Source organism: Malaya genurostris, chromosome 2 (assembly GCF_030247185.1).
Source record: "Malaya genurostris strain Urasoe2022 chromosome 2, Malgen_1.1, whole genome shotgun sequence".
Lineage (NCBI taxonomy): Eukaryota > Metazoa > Arthropoda > Insecta > Diptera > Culicidae > Malaya > Malaya genurostris.
In genome coordinates, this window is record NC_080571.1 from 298,675,682 (window position 1) to 298,698,875 (window position 23,194).

The following is a 23,194-nucleotide window of genomic DNA, read 5'->3' on the forward strand; positions in this document are numbered from 1 at the left end:
AAACATTAGAATATGATTCTAGATATTACAAACAATAATATGCTCGTAGTGACTTTACATCTAGAAGTATCCGCTTCCTATTTATACCTGAGTTTCGAACGCTTTTGTTTAATTGCGCCGTTTTTACGAACCTACCCGTACAGAACAGTTATTCTAAATAATGTATAAAATAAACTATTATTTGTTTAAACTGCGCTATATTCTGAGAACAGTTACTTCTAAGAAAAAGGATACTAGAGCAATTTTATTGTTTCTAATTTAGAGAATGATATTCTAGTGTTTCAATTACTATTTTTTATCAAATTCTTATAGAATATTTTAGCTGTAACTTCTTCATTTTGAAATACATGCTAATCGATTATGGTTGTGTGTTGATATTTTTCAATGATAATTAATTCTCCTAAGAAAGCTAAAACAATCATAATTCAACAAAGGTGCGGTGATTAGAACAAATACAGAAAAAAGAAAAAAAAACATACTATACTAAAACCTCAATTTACGCGAACTTAATTTACGCGAATTTAATTTATGCAACTTTTTTTACACGTTTTGTTTGAAATAACGCGGTTTTTTATTTAATTTACACGATGATCGCATAAAAAAGGTTTTGGCATAATGAAAGAAATCTCAATTTGTATACATATACAAAACAATCTAACATGCTTCAGGAATTAAATAATGTGAAATGTACAATAATGAGTTGTTTAGTTTCAAAGAATCTAAATAAGATCGTGGGCATCCAAGAATTATCTGCAAAGTAAACATTGTATATAATCACTTTTATATGACTATTGAGTGCGGTGAGTACTCGTAGTACTGTTCGCTGGAAATTGACATACTGTGATAAGATATGTAGAAGAACTTGCATATCCAAAACCTCCTCGGAAAAGGCCTTAAGGTCTACCAACATAACCGATTATCCATCCAAAAAATACCTGAAGTTCAGGCTTCAGGTTTAGGCTTAGGTTCTATCAGTGTAACAAAGTGCATTCAGTTCGTGCTCGCATCTCATCCGACACAGTCGAAAATTGCTTACGGTCGAGACGATAGAAACAAAGACAATACAGTGTAGTGAACAATACAGTGTACGAAATGGGCAAATACAATTTAACAAAGCCTGAAACTTGGCCTGCAAGACCGAATTCAATTTGTATTGATTTCAAGCGCTGCAAAGTTACACCAGCAGCAACCGAAATTAAAATCTTGCTTAAGGAACGAATGCATCTAAACGTTAATGATGTAAGTGAGATTCAATTCAACAAGGCGTCTAACTGTGTGTACATTATGTTCAAACGTGAATGACATGCAATTGTATTTGCTTCGGTTAATAGCGGAGTTCACAGTGTTGATCATGATAATGTTAAATATAATATCCCTGTGTACTTGGTGGACAATGTCATAGAAGTACGGGTGCATGACCTTCCCCCGCAGACCAGCGATCAGTTTGTTCGGGAAAGTATGTCGCAGTACGGTGAAGTTCTTTCCATCGAAAGGGAAGTATGGCGGAAATTTTTTCCGGGTATCCAGAATGGCGTGTGAGTGGTACGTATGCAACTACGTAAAACAATTCCATCTTACATCATTTGTGATCACGACGGGATACATCCGTGTAAAACGCTGATTACGTATGAAAATCAACTGGTTACATGTCAGTTTTGTGAACAACCAGCACACTACGGCAAACCTTGCACTGAAACTGCAAAAAGGACATCTTCATACAAAAATAAGGACAACCGCCCAACAACGGAAACTAGTGAGCGCAGTACTCCTGTTGTACCATCAAACCCACCAGCAACTGCAATTAATGCACAACAAGGCACGTCTACAGCAACTAACAACCAACCCAAGACTGCGAATTACAAGGAAAGTGAAGAAAAAACGGAAACCAACAACGATACCACCGATGCGGCAATGGATGACAAGACGAGCCACGGACAAAGTGCCCCTTAATCATCGCAAGATAAAAATAGAAGCTCCTCTTCCCCTAGAAAAAGGGTGACAACGAGATCCAACGGTAAAAAAATATTTTATTTAATGAAAACATGGCTCATTCGGCCACGTGAAGCTTGTACGCGAATTGGCCTGAATAAAAAACAAACTATAAAAAAAACAAAGTTCATTAACGAACTTATCGTTCTCGGTCCATATTCGTGATGCCACATGCAATCAATAGGACAATTGTGATTGCTCTAGGCCATCCACAAACTACCTGTAGTTGTAGCTCTACGACAATGAACAGCATTGAAAAATTATACATAAACTGCAGAGTGTTCGTGTAGATCTTGAGACCTGTTCTGACTGAAGTTTATGGACGACTGGGAATGTTCCGCAAAAAGATCATAACACACAAGTAAGCAGTATGTAGCAATACGACTATGAACAGCATTGAAAAACTATACGTAAACTGCTAAATGCTGGAGATCTTAAGAACTGTTTTCATCAAAGTTCTACGACGACTGGGAACCTTTCTGGAACCTTGCTATAAATAGACAAGTAAGCAATGTGTAGCTCTAAAAGTGTGAACCACAAACAAAAATGGCATTAGCCGTTGTAGTTCTTGCTGTGACACAGTGCAGTCCCTAAGGACAATATTCCAAGTAGATCTTGGATATTGTAACATCTCCTAAGCATTTCCATAGTCTCAGAACATACTCAGCGGGTCCTCAGGCGCTAAAGCATCGGACGTAGTAGGATTGTTTATGTTATTTACACTAAAATCAAATAAAATTGGAAAAACCTTTTTTTACGCGAATTGGGGTTCCGGTGTAATCGAATCTACGTCAAGTGTCAAAAATAAAAAAAATATTAAACATATATTTTTTATGGATCAGGGTCATTTCGCCGAAAGCCATTTCGCCGAAAGCCATTTCGCCGAAAGCCGTTTCGCCGAAAGTTGATTCATGAACCTCAAAAAGTAGTTCCCAAGAACACTTATTGACTAAAGCTAGCAAGCATCAAAGCAATTGCATAGGTGTATCTACCAGGCAAATGTGCTTCCGAAGGCGGGTCGGCGGCCGACTCAGCTGGCGTCGGCTCGGCGGCTTTGTGCCGCCGAACCATTTTGGCTTCGGTTATGTGGCTGCGCCACATCAGTTATACATGAGACATAACATGCAGAAGATATGACCCTGACGGCGAAATTACCCTTTCGGTAAAATGACTCTTTCGGCGAGATGACCCTTTCGGCGAAATGACCTATTCTGCGAAACGACTTTCGGCGAAATAGCATTCGGCGAAACGACTTTTGGCGAAATGGCTTTCGGCGATATGACCCGCTCCCATTTTTTATTTATTTTTCTATTAATTTTCTTAATCTTGGAAAAGCATCCAACTTTTTCTTCGGTGTGTAATCTTTCAAAATGCATATGTGATTTTTTGCAATTTCTTTGTTGAAACCATTTTTGTAAAAGTCGCTGTTTTTAACTACAAAGATTTGATTGTTTTTTGACTACAAAGATTCAATTGTATGCAAAATATGCAAAATCAGTCTTGAGTCGGCGGGGTTGGGAATCGAACCCAATTGGACTGCGTGAAAAGCATCGACTATCTCATCGCGCCATACCCTTCCCCATCCATTAAGATTTTTATTTTGCTAAACGATTATTCACTGCACTGCCATTCGGTTTGACTAGCAGAACGCAGTAATATTCTGCACAATGTGCTTAATTCGTTTTGATACTTCCAACTCTATACCATACGAGCGCTTCCCAGACCATAATATTCTCACTTTCTACTCACAAATACTCGCTTTTTCAATTCACTGTCGTTGAGCCGTCAACGAGTTTTCTCTGTTCCTTGACTTTCATACTATGCCCCAAGTGAATCTGAATAATTTTCAACACGATTTCGCTAAAAAAGACAATTTTTACCATGATCTGTTCTGAAATCTGTTTTCCGGATATTTGAAACTTTCTGAAATCTGTTTTCCGGATATTTGAAACTTTTTGAATACACTCGAAACTAACTAACTTGGGCGGATAAACACTAATATTTACTTGCACCAGATGTTTTAAAAACAGTGCATTGAACGAATTTACTACTATTTCCCTACCATGTGCGTTTCACTCACCCAAAGAGTTGCTACATTCAGCTCAATCGACTTACCACATGGGCAGCGCTAAGAAAAGCTTTTAGAATGTTCTTGCTTATTGGTTTCTTGGAAACATATCCAACTTTTTTTCTAATTTCATTTTAGTAGATAAAAAAGTTACAAGCCACAAATTAGAAGAAGAAATGAATCAACGGTCGATCAATAGTTTTCAAGCGAAAGATATTCTGTTCTCCACAAATCATGAATCTTCATAACATTTACCGTTCATTTAAAATGAAGCGTTTAGGGAACATTTTGTAGTTCTAAAAACACATGAAATGTTCTCGACGAAATTTAAACAGATTAAAACAAATAAATTTATTCAATTTCATTGAAATGGAAGAACCCAACAAGAGACTAAAATTATTCTTGGAGTAAACAAAACCGAACAGAAACCATACTAGAAAATAGTAATAAGTGTTTGGTTTGTTCGTTTTGTGGTGCACGGAAGCCCCTTAGTGTCCCCACAGACACGCTTGTCACACTGATTTCATTTTTGTTTGGAGGAGTAGCTATTTTAAAATTCATCACCGTGAAATCAGCTGTTGTGTTAATGCTTCAGCAATTACGACAATTTAGACCAAAATAAGATGTTTACTGTCATTTCACTAATTTTCGGCACGCGATTCAAATTTCGATTAAAAGGAAAACAGCACTCTAATGATTCATTTTTTTGTTGTAACCTGGAATAGTCTCAGCTTTTTTATTAAAAAAAAATTGAAAATCCAGAAATTATCACAGAATGCTAAAAATGCGTTTTAAAAAAATTATTTATATTTCATATTTTCATGCGATTTGTTGTTCTTCGCTGCATCGATCTAGGAAAATATGAATCTCTTTTGTATAAACAGCAGTTGAAACACAAAAGAAACGCCACCACGTATTTCACCAATTTGCTAGAGAAAATTCAAATTAGTATAACTTGTTTGATTGTATCATTTAAGTGTGGGGATAAAAATTGTTGGAATTTTAAAAACTAATTTAGAAACTAGTTTTGGAAATCCTAACACGTCCCACATGAATCAGAAAACGACTAAGAATTGATCATTCACATGGAACAGATCGAGATATTATGAAGCATCAGATGAACCAACGGAATGTTGGTGGCGGCATGAAAAAAAACCGACTATCAGCGAACTGACAATCGGCGTAACGACTCAGAATCAATAAAAGTCTTAATTTTCATAAGCAATCTAACAAAACTTCGTATGTAACGGCTACGTTCACTTTAATGCTCATCTAGCACTGTGAACAATTTTCATAATCATGAACACCGAAAACGTCACGGAGCGCAGCAGAGGACTGCGAAGGATTAGTACCGAAGCCACCCTTGCCACCATGAATGTTGGCAGGATCCATGCGGCGTTGCTTTCATGAACACAAATCTTAATTACAAAGAATTATGAGAGTGCCTTAGTCGATATATATATCAAAAGCGGAAGCGAATGATGCTACATCTTAGTTGGCGCAGAGTTGCCTCGGATAGGCTAAGCCAGGATCGCATTCCAAAGTCGGCTCCGATGCTGCACACTGCTGTCCAAAGAAAACCCGTCGATAAGTGGCTACTGGTCGTTGTTGTTACTGTTGATGTTGTTTTGGTTGTTCGCTATTGCTGCTTGGCGAAGCACAGAGCATCAAATTATGCGGCAGTCAGAGTCAGCCAGCCAACCAGTCAACGGCAACGATGGTTGTAAGTCTGAAATGTCCATTTTAATTGCTGCAATGAGCTGAAAGTCCTGAGCGGGATGTTGGCCGGTTTTGATGGTGACGGTTAACAGCATAACAAGTGCCGGAATCTATTTCGTAATGAATTCATGACAGAAACTAGATCCTGTAGAGTCATTTGCTATGGAAAACCACTCAACCGTGGGGCAGTAAATGCAATGACATTTGGGTGCTCTATTTCTGTGATGTTCTAAATACGGCATCAGAACAGAGGGATGGGACAATTTATCAATAGAAATTTGATATAATAAGCGAGGATAGTTCAAAACGACTTCCTGCATTTATAATCCCGTTCTATAATCAACTAGTAACTATTCCGTGAAAAATAGCGATGAATGGAATCTTCTCTTTGTAGAGCCCAGGTTTGCAAATTTACGTTCAATAATAATTTTGACAATTATCACCTTAAGTTTCGCTATCACCTAAAATCAACACAGCAATGTTTAGCACTTCCGCAAGGTTTTATCACCGTGTTATCGAAATCAAAACGCGATAAGTTGTAATAATTCGTTGTAGCGTGAATTTCGTCGTAACATATGGTATCCGAATGAGAAGAGTTTACTTCATAATTTAGTTTTTGTTTACACTTATTTTATCTGTAACGTGCAGCCCGAAAATTTTTCTCTCGAACCATAACAAACGAAAGTGTTTTCGCTTGAATACAAACTGTAATGCAGAAAAGTTAACTGGTGTCGATTGAAATAGCCCGGCACAATTGAATTGAGTTGACCGGAATGAAACAGTTTGGGTCGTATGTGTTACAGCCAAAACATACACTATGAGTTGCTCCCCGAATCCACAAAACGGGTGAGTGGAGTCTAAAACAAACATCTCCAACATCGCTGTTGTTCCATAATAAAACTAAATTGCCAGCAAAAAAACGAAATTGTTGAAATTTGCAACCAACAACCAGTCTGACGGTCACAAATTGGCAGTTAAAATTAATCAATTGAACACACGAAAATGTTTCTCCCTCTCGAGCAGAACGTGGCCCGTGCTCGTTCATATCCAAACGCCTCCCACTCTAGCACGGCAGGCAAAAAGGCTTCGGCGAACAGCCAACATCGGAGGCGAGTCAATAACGAGTTTCTAGAGGACTTGCAAAGGTCACCCGCCCGTGCCCGGTCCGCGAGCCGGCATGCACTCCACATGACATGTGCCGATCGTTCAAGTACCCAGCGTAAAATTCGTCCAAAACCTGGGAGAACCCGGGAACGCAAACGAATAGCTTATTTAATGGGCTGTGAAGAGTGACGCATACAAATGAGAAGGTGCGGAATAAGGAAAATAAGAAACTTACTCAGCTCCATGTCGTGTTCCTGAATCAAATCATCCTCCTGTTCCAAGTCTCCGTCGGACTCCGTGCCCGAATCGTGACCGTCAATCTGAAAATTGGCAACAAAGAGGGAAGAAAGAGATGTGAATAGATTGAATTCAGATTGCATTATATTTACATGCTGGTATGATATTCGAGGTACACCGGGATGTGTAAGAGTGGTATAAACAGAGCCCTTTAGGTGCCTAAAGAGAAAATCATTGCATCGTACGATAAATTAGCATTGATTTGTTGTGTTTTAAAAAGCAGTTCCTTATATTATCGGACAATGGAAAACAGTTACTTAGAAATTACAGAGGTTTTCAAGCTAAATGCTAATTTCAAGGGGAAAAACGCTTAGTATTCTACCCCTAAATTTATGCTAGGTGCACATACCAATTTTCAAACTTTGTTTTACGTTTCGTCTTTGACTCATCAGTGCGTAGCAGGTTATGTTGAACTGCTAGCGCGACCTGGCGGCTCAACATAAACCGCTAGGCAAACGTGTGTAATGTATAAAATGATGTCTCGGACGAAACAAGTTTCGGCTTTAGCTAACCGTACAGATATTGATAATTTATGTTGAGTCGCCAGGTCGCACTAGCAGTTCAACATAAACTGCTACGCACTGGTGAGTCGAAGACGAAACGTAAAACACAGTTTGAAGCTAAGTGCTGTTTACAGTTTTTCTACAGCAATCAAAATCCGGTATTAAACTATGAACATTCAGTACATAATAAAGATAAAATATTAGCGTTTCTCCAAAATAAATTAGAATTTGAAATCAAATCAGACACTGCCGGAAGAACTCAAGTAATAGAGAATATGCGATTCTGGTAGAATTAAAAGGGCGATATTTCACATGTCGGTTGACTCAAGCATATTTCAAATATACTCATCCAAAGAAAATGCTCATACATTAGAAAAGCAGTTTTATTTCACTAATTCTTATAGTAACTTCACAGAAACAACATCAGCTTCAGAATTGCAAGATTTTAGGAATTTTTGATAATTTCGACTCAAAACTGATTTTTAAAATGAGAGGATGTAAAACAGTTCGGAGGTATTTGAAAACAATCAAATTTTGATGAAAAACATTGCCATTTTAATAAAATCCCACGGATCAATATCAATGAATTCGTTCACGCTGCAGTATCCATTTCTGGGATATCTAGCATTTGAATTAAGCAAATCTAACGAACAAAGTGCAGTGAGGTTTCCACGTCCAAGGGCAATCAATAGAAGCAAATGCACATCGATCTTAAGGACATTAAGAAAATACAACTGATCAAAAGTAATAGTGCTGTATATATTCAATACACATCTGAGTGCAAGTCAACTAAATTCGCAACTAACAGCAATATACACTATGCATTACATGAGAACGTGAAGTACAACATACCGGTGTACGTGAAGGGCTCTGCGACAGAAGTACCTTCAAAACATGGAAAAAAAGTTTTGAAAAAGGTTTGTCGCAATGCGAAGAGATTCCCTCGAACGAGAAGTAACTTATGAAGAATTTTTCCGGTTATTAGTGAAATCAATCTCCTCCTAAGTGACTTCCGATCACGTCGGCTAGTGATCATAGATAACTAGTCACCTACGAAATCCAGCAAGTCAAGTGTTAATACTATCAGAAAATCGTTCACTACGACAAGCCTTGCATGAAAATGAACGAAAAGACAAAAAATGTATTTGAATATCATTCAGCTCTTATATGCCAAAGATTTTGATGCAATGGGCGAGAAAATCAATAAGAGTATTTAAATTCTAAATTGATCGACTTCCTCATATCAGTCAATTTAAAATACTCATGGTTTATAACCATCCATAGATAGTGTCTGTTTTACTAATGAACAAAACATGTCATAAGTCCACTGCATTCGATAACTGAAAATATTCCGTATTTCTACAAGTTGGTTTTGCACGATACGCTTTGTGTGATGATTTCTTCAATTCGTGCGGTTGAAATTTTACGTGCCTTATTTTGGCACTAAATTGCTCCTTAATGCTCGTTCATTCAAACATTTTAGAAAATTTCACTTTTGAGTTATTTGTGGTTATCTCATACTACAGAATTTTTTTTAAAATTAGCTGCAGTGCAGTAAAACTTCACTCTCTGACACACACACACATTCAAATCGAAGCTCAGTTTAACCACCGTCAGTTCATCTTTGTAAGTAACAAAATACCCCTTTCAATAATGCGAGAGTGGCCTTCAAATGAGGTTCATGTTAACATTCGAATTAGTTCAAGATAATAGATGCAAGATAAATCAGATAGCTGAAATATCTATTACATAATTCACATAAATTTATAGTTTTCTCCTTCAGTTTTCATTCTAATACTTTACTCCATTCATAATTCTATTCATTCGAACTTGCTCACTACCAACAGCGAAGACAATGAAGCAGCTAGACTACTTAGCACTTGAAACGGAGCAAGCACACACTTCAAATGACTAGCTAAGATTATTTAACTAACGATGAATTCTGGGAGCCTCACTTGAAAATGGCAGCAAAAGTCAAATGAATTTGTATCGATATGCTGACGGTCAGTGGCCATAAATTTCATTTTCAACTGATATTATTCGATGGAAATGAAAGTTTACCGCACTGATTAGCTGACAATATTTTCGGTGATATGAAGAAAAAATTAAGTTGTTGCGTTAAATACAATAAAAGATATTCGCGATTAAGTTTTAACCATTCTTGTACAGAGTAAATTTTGAAAAGGGGTCCCATAGTGAAGTATTTACGACAAAAACCATACACTGCTACCAACGTGCAAGACAAAACTAAGACTGAGAAACCCTATTATGATCCTTCCATCAACTGTGGTGATAAACCGATGGATGAAGAAGCGAATAGTGAGCCAATAGCTTCCTAATGGCGTTTTTCATTGAAAAACACTGGTGGCGTGGATTGCTCTGGTTTTGCACTTTCGAGCAGAAATCGCAATGAAACACCGTCAGAATGTCGCATTTCTGCTCGAAAGTGCAAAATCAGAGCAATCCACGCCACCAGTGTTTTTAAATGAAAAACGGCATAAGTCTCACCGGATGAGACTAGTAAAATGGGTATCAAAGAGACCTACGAGTAACCCAGAATGTATTAGACTATTTTCAAAAGTTTATGTTCGCCATGAAAATAGTCGCTAAAACACACTAGAACAGAGGTCCGCGAAGTAGTTTTTAGGAAACCACGAACCATTTTTAAGAACAATTTTTTTTCTATCGGATTTTTTTCTAGCAGTACATGCTGTTGTGTTGCCTCAAATTCAATACAACACTGGTACTAAGACAATATAATGATCATGTATTCTTTTCTCAGAGTTGTGTTCATTTTTCGTTGATACTATGATTTTTTTTTAAATAGAGAGCGAATATATTTCCAGAGCACAGAATTAATATTAAACGCAGGAGAACTGTAATTGTTTCAAAAGGATTCGCAATATAAAAATGTTGGGAGCCACTGAACTAGACTATGGTTCTACAGATCAGAAGCAAAATATTTGCTCATAATAACCTTTTTTGTTTAATGTATCCGATTTAGAGTTATTGCGACGTTCGGAACATCTAGAGTATTTTAAATATTCAGGTCTCTCTCTCTTTGAATCTCTCTACAAATGCGTCCACAGGTTGACACAATTTACGTTGATTTCTCTGCGGCTGTTAACAAATAAAACTTGAAGGAACTTATTAAAGATTATTAATATTATCAGTATTCCTTTACCTCAATGATTCCTACTATTCAGTGGAATGTTTTAAACACCTCATTTCATTTGTTTTGAGCTTGAGCTTGAGCGACCACCCCTGGTTGCTACTCCGTTACTGATCGGGATTAGCTGAAATTGTACAGGGAATTTCTAGATGATCCGACCTGGGACTGGTAAATCATCCTTCAATGTACACCTTCTGGTAATCCCAGTAACCACATAATCAAATCGATCGAAAATTCATTAGCTGTGAAACGCAAATTCATTAGATTCACCCTTTCAAGTTGCAAGGATTACTGTCGGCTCATTGAGCTGATTTGATAAAATCATGTCCTAAGTGCGGCGTGTCAATTTTGACATTTATTGTCGCAGCCTTCGTTTTCATAAATTTTACGATATTTTTTTGTTATAACCAACAGCAGTTATAGAGAACACTTTTTTTAATGCTAATTAAATAATTATAAAATGATGATGATGATGGTCCTTCCTCATACCCCTACTAAGGTGTGAGCAGAACGAGTTATCTAAATGATAATTAATATTTTTGCACATATCTTAACCAGTAAACAAAAGGAAACGATCTGATTAATCTAGCAGGTATAGATTCTTCTTCAATAGAACGACTGACCACAAAATAACATTCAAATATTTCGGATTTACTATCCAGGGTTAATGAAGAAAATTTCCAACCCGGGAAGATCCTTGATCACATTAGGAATCGAACCCGATATCTTTACAAGTATCAGACAGTAATTCACCTGGCCCCTCCCGCCGGACCAGTTCATCGCTACACACATCAGCTACGATGGAGTAACGAGACTGCGGATGAGCAGAGCTAAGCCCAATTCCATCAACAACTGTCGATCCCAATTAGTCTCCCGAATCTATTCCTTAAATTATTAATCAAACCTTGCGATCAAGGTCAAGAGCAAACTTAACACACTGAATGCTAAGGCTCTTCGGCCAGTCCTGTTCGCGTTCCAAATAGTCACTACCTGCTTAGCGCGCGAGGCTCAAACATTTGTAGACTTCTCATTATTTTTAACTCTCAAACAAACTAAAAATCCATCATCATCATACCGAACATAGTAACTTAATTCGTCTCACAATAATATATATAAACCAAAATAAAAAAGACAATACAATTTTCGTCATAAGTAAAAAAAATAAAAAATCTAAAATATTTGAACTAACTAACTAAATATTTGCTTACAAAGCGATAAAGTCCGCTTGTGTGTGAAATACATAACTTTTTGAACTCCACCAATGTCGTTGCGCGTTTAATTTCTCTTGGCATCGAATTGAAAAAACTTATTCCCTTGTACAATAATGAGTTTTGCGATCTGGCTAACAGAAAGCTTGGTGTTCTAGCATCAGATGCGTTTCTAGTATTGTACCTATGCAAATCAGTTCCTCTTTCAATTCGATCACACAAATATCGAGGCAGCATGCCGTTTAATATCTTGAAAATAAATACCATGGTTAAGTAGTAAATTCTCTGTTTCACTGAAAGCCATTGTAATGCGTTCAGTAGAAAACCTGACGAGGTATATCTACTACATTTTAGAATTAATCGCATGATTTTATTTTGCAGTCGCTGTAATCTCAAGATTTGTGTGTTATTAGCAAGAAACAGAATGGATGGGCAAAAGTCAATGTGTGGTGAAATGACTGTTTTATACAAAAGAATCTTACTGTGGGTCGTTAAGTCATTTTTCAAACGACATAATACACCATACTTTTTGGCAATCTTCTTGATGACGTTATTGATATGAGATTTGAATGTTAACTTTTCATCAATTATGACTCCAAGATACTTCATTTCTCTAACGCGATCAATAGTTTCACCATGAATTTCCACATTGGCGTCATGACCGGTGCTAACAGAAGAAATAACCATATATTTAGTTTTCGCGACGTTTAGTTTCAGTTGCCTTAATTTTAACCATCGAACCAGCGAACTTAGAACCTCGTTTAAATGTGCAACAGCTTCATTGAAATCTTTAGCCGTAATGAACAGAACAGTGTCATCAGCAAACAAATTTATATCACAGAAACGTAAAACTCGCTTCATATCATTAATATACATAATAAATAGGATAGGACCTAACACACGATTATTAACAACAGTTTTATATTTATAACTCAAAATGCAAATAATCTCAAGTTTAGATTGTAATTGTATCATTATCAATTGACACATCAAATAGTAAGAATCTGGCCGCACAGAATGATTACAATTAGAATAACTCGATTTTATTAATAAAAATCTCACCAACCTGAGTTTGCGATACATAATCAAACAAAATTATCGGATAAAAATCGATTGATAGTAAATAGTAAATATTCAGTCTAACTCTTAAGTAGGAAAGAACTCATCAGATTCTAACCCAACAGATTAATTTCTCCCTGAAGCGGATTATGCCTACACGAAATATTGCACTCCGGTAGCGTGAGGGTCAACTGAAGCTTAAAAGCTTGTACCACAATCTATACGTGACCGTGTTGTGCTCACAACAAGAAATATTAGTACCGAAAAAAAAGAACGCAAGTAGATACACACAAAAACAAGTACTGTAACCGAACCTTTCCGGTTCAGTTCCACTATTGGTCATAGTGTAGTAAACCGGCAGATTGGAACCTGATCGCAAAACCTGCTGCTACAATGTTACCAATCCAATTCAATCCATTGGCATGGCGCTGAGTTGGGTTGGGTGCGCTCGTTCTAACATGGAAATGCCAGTACCTTTAATAAAGTATTTTTTGTGCCTTAGCAGTGTTTTCTTCCAATGGAATTCGTGAGCAGAAACACCTCTTTGTTACATATGCTAGCAGTTAGATACCTACACGTTCGCATGGTGGAAGAGAAAAGCGTGCAATCACCGTTGCCACTTCAATCTTCACCACCATCCTGCAGCGCATCGCAAGCGTTCGTGAATCCATCCAACCAACGAACCAACCCAAATAGTGTACGCCATAACCAAGCGAGGGGTCCGGACGTAAAACCAGTTTCATTTTTCGGACAATGGAGCACTGTGTTCTGCGAAACCAACCCCATTGGATTGGCGAACGAATTGTTGAATGATTTATAACAATAATACTAACGATGTGTAAGATCTCGGACGTATCTCGTAGTTGTACTGGCTAGAATTGTAGTTCTTGCGAGTGGTAGGCGGAACGGGATCAAGATTGCTTTTAGGAAGGTTGAAGCTGCTCTTTAGAGATAGCAGCAGCTAACGGAAGGTCACCTTCAGCTTCGGTTGGTTATTTTCTTATGAAATCTGCTCTGTACTGAAAATGACAAAAAAATCCGTCCAAGTGGTGAATTGATCAAAGTTCGTTGAATATTTATTAATTCAACATAAAAAAGGCACCATCCTCTCCCGAATCGCGAGAAAAAAAACTGTAAGCTATTTTATGCTATGCGAATCCTAGAACCGGTTTAAAACTTGACTTTCGCATACTAGCCTCCAAAAGAACTAGCTCGTAAAATTATTGGCAAACTCAGCTGAGTCTGAAAATGCTAGGCTATTTCAGCTGATCACCAAGACAACATTCAAATAAAAAAAAACTATGCTTCTTTCATCTATATATCTACAAAGTAACCGCCTTTCGATCCATTCCTAAGTCCATTTTCGTAAACGGTAGAGAGATACGACGATGAACGTTCGCAGTGTCGACGTCGAGAGCAGGAAAAATATTGTTTTTCTTTTGGCCTATGTCAGTTTACGTCAACCAGCAAGTGGTAGTACATAAAAAAAATTTTCGTTTCGGATTCTTCTTAGTCGTACTGTGCTAACAACACCAATTGTCAATAAACACGCGAAACGCTTATTCCCTCGCGACGCTACACCACCTCGGGGCCAGAGGGTGTGAATTGGCAAAAACAAGCACACACCCATTCCCGAATGAAAATGCCGGCACTATCTTGTCGACAATGTCGACGATATTCGCGATCTAATCACCTGACAGGGTAGTCCCAATTGGCTGATAACCACAATTAACGCAATCAGATAGCCGGTGACGTTTAACTTTAGTGTACGATTCTAGAATACTAGATCGAATTGGGATATATTTATTTGGAGATTTGTGCTGGATGTAATTTAAGAAATCAAAATTGATTGTCACTGAGACTAGAGTGACTATAATCAGAGTGGCGACAGCTGTTCGTTTGGAATGACAGCTCCCAGTTCCAAACGAGCAAACGACCTGTCAATTCAATGTAAAACTAATGGAATGTTTTGAATTGTTGCCATACTTACGGATGAGATGTCGTCACTCTGGTTATAGGCACTCTAACTGAGACAACATTTTAAAACAAACGTTTGCTTTTCATGCCATGTTGCCATCATCGATTTGTTTTGCTATCCTAGGAAACTTGCTCAAATGTGATAAAACACTGCAACCACTTTACAAACATTTGTTTAATATTCAAGTGTTCAAGTTAAATTGTGAATACACTTCCTTTCTTCACGATGTGAGCAATTTCCTGCAACTTTGCGACTTTTTATAACGATGGAATGACTTTTTGAGACGATTTCCGGAACTACAGCCTCATTTGGACGACCGGGGCGTGGTGCATCATCGGTCAGAAATGATTGATTTGTTGAAGCCTAGGTTCGATAATGCTTCTTTGCTTGCTCAGTTTTTTTTAAATTAAATAGCACTGTTATTACCCGAAATTACTTTTTCTCCATTGTTTCTAATTGTAACCAGAACTTCAATCCTACCGTTCGGCCTACCTCAGTCTGAAAATGAGCATACCTCTTTAAATATGAGTAAGGTAAAACAGTTGGTGTCGGTTGGTAGGAACTGTTTGTTTAAAGGGGTGCCTATCGAATCAACTTCAACTTGTCGCATTCTGCATTAAAATAAACTGGCACTCGACCCCGATATATGTGTGTAACGTCATTTTTTTGTTTTTTTTTTTAAATAACTATTTATTGGAATATGAGTTAAAATTAAATTATTAAGATTTAAATTGGGTGTTCAGCCACAAGTGGTGACTTTACAGCCCTATTATATATATGATTTGGTTGTTACCATGAGGACATCATTTGTTTCCGCAATTCTTAGATTTTTGTGTAGGGAAAATTCTAAACCTACTTGTATTGTGCAATGGGGAAAAGGATCTTATATACTAACTTACTAACTAATACAGAGAGCGAATCGATTCAATTGAAGATTGAATCGATTTTTGTCGGAATTTGCTTATAATATTATGTGACATTACATCTGATGGTTCTATATTTGCGAGTCTGTGTAACTCATTTGTACTAAACCAGGGAGGACGCTTCAAAATCATTTTCATAATTTTATTCAGAATCCTTTGAAGCGTTTTCTTCCTGGTGGAACAACAACTTGACCAAATTGGTACTGCATAAAGCATGGCTGGTCTGAAAATTTGTTTATAAATTGACAATTTGTTTTTAGACAGAGCTTAGAACTTCTGTTTATAAGAGGATATAAACATTGAATATATTTATTACACTTTGCCTGGATTCCTTCGATGTGATCCTTGAAAGTGAGTTTTTTGTCATACGTTAAATCTAAGTATTTAGCTTGATCAGGCCATGTCAATTCCAAACCATTCAATTTGAGAATGTGATTATTGTTTGGTTTAAGAAAAGAAGCTCTTGGCTTGTGAGGAAAGATAATTAATTCAATTGAAAGTGAGTTTTTTGTCATACGTTAAATCTAAGTATTTAGCTTGATCAGGCCATGTCAATTCCAAACCATTCAATTTGAGAATGTGATTATTGTTTGGTTTAAGAAAAGAAGCTCTTGGCTTGTGAGGAAAGATAATTAATTGCGTTTTTGCTGCCTTTGGTTTAATTTTCCATTTTGACAGATATTCACTGAAAATATTTAAACTTCTTTGTAGGCGACTGCAGATCACTCTTAGATTTCTACCTGTGGCTAACAGACTTGTGTCGTCACAGAATAGCGATTTCTGACAACCAACGGGTAGATTTGGAAGATCAGAAGTGAAAATATTATACAAGATTGGAGCTACGCTCGAACCCTACAGAACACTTGCTCGTACGGGTAGCAATTCAGATTTACAATTCTGATAGCTAACCTGAAGAGTACGATCAGTTAAATAATTTTGAATCATTTTGATCAAATAAATAGGAAACTGGAAATCAGACATTTTTGCTATTAAACCTTTGTGCCAAACACTGTCGAATGCTTTTTCTATGTCTAGAAGAGCAACTCCAGTGGATAACCCAGAAGATTTATTTGCTTTTATCATGTTCGTTACTCTGACAAGTTGATGAGTAGTTGAATGTTCATGACGAAATCCAAACTGCTCTGGTAAAAAAATTGAATTCTCATTTATATGAGGCATCATTCTCAACAAGATATTTTTTTCAAAAAGTTTACTGATAAAAGAAAGTAAGCTAATTGGTCGATAACTTGATTTTTCTGCTGGGTTTTTATCAGGTTTGGGGATAGGAATTACATTAGTGTTTTTCCTTTTTTTGGGAAGTAAGCTAATGAAAAACATTTGTTGAACATTTTAACCGGGAGTCTCAAGGCAACATCGAGAAGATTTTTAATAAGAATATTAAAAATTCCATCATTACCACGAGCCTTCATGTTTTTAAGTTAATTGATTTAATTTCATCAAAATTCGTCTTGTGATAACACTTGGGTTGAAATATGATCATATTTTAGTGAGACTTCATTTTCAATAGGACTCACAACATTCAAATTAAAATTGTGGATACTCTCGAACTGTTGAGCAAGTTATTGAGCTTTTTCGCCATTTGTAAGAAGTATTTGATTTCCTTCCTTGAGAGCAGGAATTGGTTTCTGAGGTTTCTTAAGAACCTTAGAAAGTTTCCAGAAAGGTTTAGAATATGGTTTAATTTGTTCAACTTCTTTAGCGAAATTTTCATTTCACAAAAGAGTAAATCTATGTTTAATTTCTTTTTGTAAATCCTTAACTATGTTTTTCATAGCAGGATCACGAGAACGTTGATATTGTCGTCGACGAGCATTCTTCAACCGAATGAGCAGTTGAAGATTGTCATCGATGATAGGAGAATTTAATTTAGTTTGAGCTTTGGGAACTGAAAGATTTCTAGCTTCGATAATGTAATGATTCAAATTATCAATTGCTGTGTCGATGACCGCAGAATTTTCTAAAGTAGTTTCATGATCCACATGATTTTCAATGTGAGATCTGTAATCCAACCAATTAGCTCAATGATAGTTGAATATAGAACTAATTGGATTAATTATAGCTTCGTTGGAAAGTCTGAATGTTGCAGGAAGATGATCTGAGTCAAAGTCAGCATGTGTAATCGGTTCACTGCAAATGTGACTTTGATCTGTTAGAACCAGATCAATTGTAGACGGGTTTTTCACGGAAGAGAACAAGTCGGATTACTGGGATGAAGAACTGTGAAGTAACCAGCTGAGAGTTGATTAAGAAGGAGTTTACCATTACTGTAATTTTGCCTACAATTCCACTGGACATGCTTAGCATTTAAGTCCCCTATTACGAAAAATTTCTGTCGATATCTTGTGAGTTTTTGCAAATCGCCTTTAAAGAAATTTAATTGTTCGCCGGTGCATTGGAATGGCAAATATGCTCCAGCGATGAAATAAATTCCATGAATGGTTTCAACTTCGATTTCCAAGATTTCAATAACTTTAGTATTGAAAGAAGGTAAAATTCGATGTTTTATTTGCCGTTGGATAAAAATGGCAACTCCACCACCCATTCCAGTAAACCTGTCAAATTTATGAAACACATAATGTGGATTACTTTTCAATTTGACATTTGGGTTAAGAAAAGTTTCTGTCACAATGGCAATATGAATTTTGTGAACTTTGAGAAAATTATAAAATTCATCTTCACTCGATTTCAAAGATCGAGCATTCCAATTTAAAATATTCAAATAATTATATAACATCACTGTTTAATTTTAAATTCATTATATAATTATTTGCAAATTGCCATCCGACTTGAAATGCTTCCAAAAGGTAAGGAAGTCGAATTCATTCAGATGATCATTTGTAAAAGTTGATCTTGTAGGTAGATAATTTTATTTTCAGTTATATCGCCTAAATCAACTTCATTTAAAGAAGCGAATGACATTGAAGGAATATTTGTAGGTAGACTGCCATTAGAAGAAGATGATTTGGCCGGTCTACCTATTAATAAATTGTTTTCGTTAGAAGATGAACTGCAAGGCGGTCCTGTGTTTTGATTATTTACATTATAAGAATTAAGTGGTAGATTTCTACCTGTTATACTAGCATAACTGACATTAGAAGAAGATGATGACGAGGTCGATCTACCTGTCAATAATTTTTTTTTCGTTAGAAGACGAATTGGAAGGCGTACCTGTTTTTTGTTTTAAATTCGAATAAATAAGTGCCTTAGAAGAATTAGGCGTGGCAATGTGACATCATACCTACTGCTTAATTTCGACATATGTTCCTCAGTTGTGAAAATGGCAGTTTGTTCGCGCATCGCGAAAATCCCGACTACTCGCACTCGCAAGTTGACGAAATTGTTAAATGTGACCAAAGTAATAAAAAATTGTCACCAAATGTTTGTCGACAGCTAGGAAAATTATGAGGGTTTGAAATCGAAACCGGGAGGTCGAAGGCAGTTTCAAGCGGAACCTCAACCACTCAGTCCGAGATGTTGCAAGCAGACTTAAAATTATTTATTTTCATTGACTGAATATTTGGTACCTTCATTGGAATAAGTAACGTAAAATTACTTCTACCAAATTCGTTGATTATTGCGAAGAAAATTTTGAGAATGAAGGGAAAACCAAGAAAATTCAAGCGCTTTACGAAGGTGCCATTTCTTCCTGCAGTGAAGTATTTAAGTCAGATGCGGTTGCTGCTCAAAGGAACTGATAAGTAGCCCTTTTATTGAGCCTTTCGATTCTGCTTTTTAAGTACGAATGGAAATTTCCAAATGTAAGTTTCTGTAAAAGCACTAATGTCCTTGATACTTTGTTCAAATGGAACATTTCTTATTGAATTTCTCAATACAAGTAAACAAATATTCTCTGAATATTTCAAGGAACTGGTGTTACATCCCGAATACTCTTACAAATTTAAGATTATCTTTCGAGCTACCAAAGAATTTCGCCGACATTTCAAAAGAATTACTTACTAAAAAAATTTCGTCGGCGTCGGTTTTCAATACAGCATATGAAACTGTTTTTTTCTCAAAACAGTTTCATATGCTGTATTGAATTATTTATAGTTGGAACTAGAATGAAAAATTTTCAATGAGAAAAAACAAAATGGCGTCCATTTGTTCAATTGTCGACATTTATAAATTAACATTAACCAATGTTGAAGCTTTCTTAGTATTGTTTATTTACATTTCCATTGATTTACATATCGTGATATTTTCATAACATTTGGTTCCGTAAAGTGTAGCATACAATAAATCAAAGATGCCGTCAATTCAATCTTTAATTTTTTTCGATTGGTTTTCTATCTCTGGCGTACATGTTTACTACTGAAACGATGAGAAGAAAAGAGATGCGAGAGGGTTAATTAAAAAGAAACTGTTTTAATCCACCTAGTAGTGCTATAATGCCTTTCTCATGTAACTCATATTTTCATTAATATTACTAAGTGTTTGGGCATACATCAACATAACCTTTGCCATTTCAAACAGTTGTAATCCAATTTAATAAAAAATTTTGTTTTTATTTGCATTCTCACTGTGAATTAAGATTTAAAATTTTAAACACATCTCACGTGTGTGTACGTTCTTTTACACTAACTTTTCTCGGAGATGACTGAACCGATTTTCACAAACTAACATAACTTACATGATACAAACTAACCGTGACTTAACCAGTCGAACATTGAATTAAATAATTGTCTTATTGTCCTATTGAATGAAGACTCCGGTTTCGGAAACAGTGGTCAGGAATGTCGAATATGAAACTTGCAACGATTTCTTGTAAAATATTAATGAGAAAGGCAGCATTACACCATCAGGTGGATTAAAACAGATTTTTATCCTGCAAACAGACTTTCTTCTGTTATCACGATTTGAGTGATTCTTTTTTTGTTCTGAAAATGAATTGATTGTGCTGAATTTCAAAATGATAACTATATTACTCAAAACCGGGCATAGAATCACGCATAAAAAAAATATACTGTTATATGCAAAATAAGACATATACTGAGCTAAGCTATCCACAGTACTCTTCAAAATATTTTGATCTCTCATATCATAGCAGAATTGATACTGTACTGTAAAGATCGAGAAGCGAGATCCTACTTAATAATATTCTGCGGCGTTACATCAGCAGCTTAGGAAAGATTCAAATATCACTTAATCTAGTTTTAGCATAGCGATTAAGAATTTGTTTTCGTGTCATTTGGATAATTTGTCCTCATGTAATCTACGTGGCTTTCAAAAGCACCGTGCTTAAAACCAACGAAATCAATTGAAAATGAGTTTGTGTTGTTGTCTAGCTTGTGCTTTTGATAGTAATACAAATATATTCAGTGCATCTACAAAACGAATAGCTAATATTCACGTTATTCAAAATGTGTGCCGAAATAAACATATATTCAATGCAATGCCGTATTTCGATCAATTTAAAAACAACTTTTCCGGTGAACCGTATTGATTGACACTTACATACCGCCGATCAATCACCTGTTTCATAGTTACTATTGATTCACCTATTAACGTAACATTATATAAATAACAACCGATTGTCTCCCTGTACTAGAAGGCAATGCAACGAAAACTGTTTCATGATCAGATTTGATATGAATATCCACAGAGCTAGATCACTACTTACTGCACTTATCTGCAGTAAGTACAGTATCACAAAGTAGCTTGAATTCCAAAGATGCACACACTTCACTTACTAGATCCCATCAGCCCTCTGCGCATATGCTGTAGTATACTTCAACATACAGAATACGGGCGCCTTGTCTTCCATTTAATAGATTTGCAGATGTATTTTGTCACAGCACAATGTACATTAGACATGCATGGTGTGTTATCTCTATTGTTCTATATTTATATTGTTTTCAGTTAGAAATAAACTTCCATTGGAGTTGCGGTTCAGTGTTTCACAAACAAAATTGCGCGGTAAAACAACAACTCGTATTGTCGGTTACATCACTTATACCATCATACCTCCGGAACTAGAAGTCATAGGCATTTGATCATCGAACTTGAACAATGGACCAACAGTAGCTTTCAAACAAGCCTAAACTTGTTGAATTCGGCTTTGTCATCTCTGTGAATATTCTCGTCGAGCTGAATTGATTGGTATAAAACAGTATGGGTCTCCGAAGCTCCGTTCTAATGCCGTTTTTTCAAGCCATTCTAATACCTTTCTATAGAGAAAGGCAAAAACGGCAACGCAACTATCTTACAAACGAATCAGAATCGTGGCGATGAAACAAAGTAACAAAACGCGATACGCTACAAGTGATAGCGTGAATGAATGATGATAATTAACTAAAGTAACTAAAGCAACAATAATGTCCACGATGCAGAAAAATGAACACATATACGAAAAAGAGAAACACTTGGAAAAGGAAAACCTCTAATACTGGTCAGACGTAGCAAAAAAAATGTATTGCAAAAAGTAAACGGTGGAATGCGAAATGAAAGACATCATACTGACGAACGTACGAAAGAACGGACCAGGATTAGGGGAGAGTGTGGCTGAACGAAATATCTGAGTATCTGTAACAATCAATACAGACGAATTTTTCAATTTGGAAGTGGATAATTTTAAACATGATTGGAAGTAGAATTTTTAACGCATCTCGAATCAATTAATAAAACTTTTATTTGTACGTATGGAATAAGCAATTGAAATCATTGTTATTATAAATAACTTACTAAGCACCACTGTTACTACTTGAAGAACAGATAGAAACTTGGTACATAGCAATTCGTGAGTATATCCTAATTGATTTTCTCTAATATCTGTCTGCCAATTCAATCAATTAATCTAATATGGATAAAGTAGATAAAACCATAAAACATTCTGAATAACTTTAAACGAACATCTAAGATGATCCATCAAACCCCCGATTCCCGTAATCGAAATTAAATGGCAGTTATAAAATCGTTGCAATGAAAAATTCACTCATTGCGAAGTAGAATGTAGTTGAACTAATAAGGGAGGCACTGGCAGTTTGTGAAGTGAATGAACAGTGTGGCCAATCATTCAGACCGAGATGCCGCAAGCGAAATTTCATTGGCTGAATATTTTTAATCTTCACTGGAATAAGTAGCTGAAAATCATTTCTTTGAAATTCATTGATTACTACGATGAAAATTTTAACTCTGAAAGAAAAACAAGGTTAAC

General features: G+C 36.2%; 1 protein-coding gene across 2 annotated transcripts in view; it reads right to left on the minus strand.

The window, feature by feature from the left end:
- Positions 1–23,194, minus strand: part of LOC131430742 (MOB kinase activator-like 2) — a 111,151-nt gene that overhangs the window by 58,506 nt on the left and 29,451 nt on the right. For both annotated transcript variants that reach the window (XM_058595935.1, XM_058595936.1), the window contains exon 2: positions 7,116–7,200. In XM_058595935.1, coding sequence (XP_058451918.1) covers positions 7,116–7,200 — 85 coding nt within the window. The remainder of the gene's footprint in view (positions 1–7,115; positions 7,201–23,194) is intronic.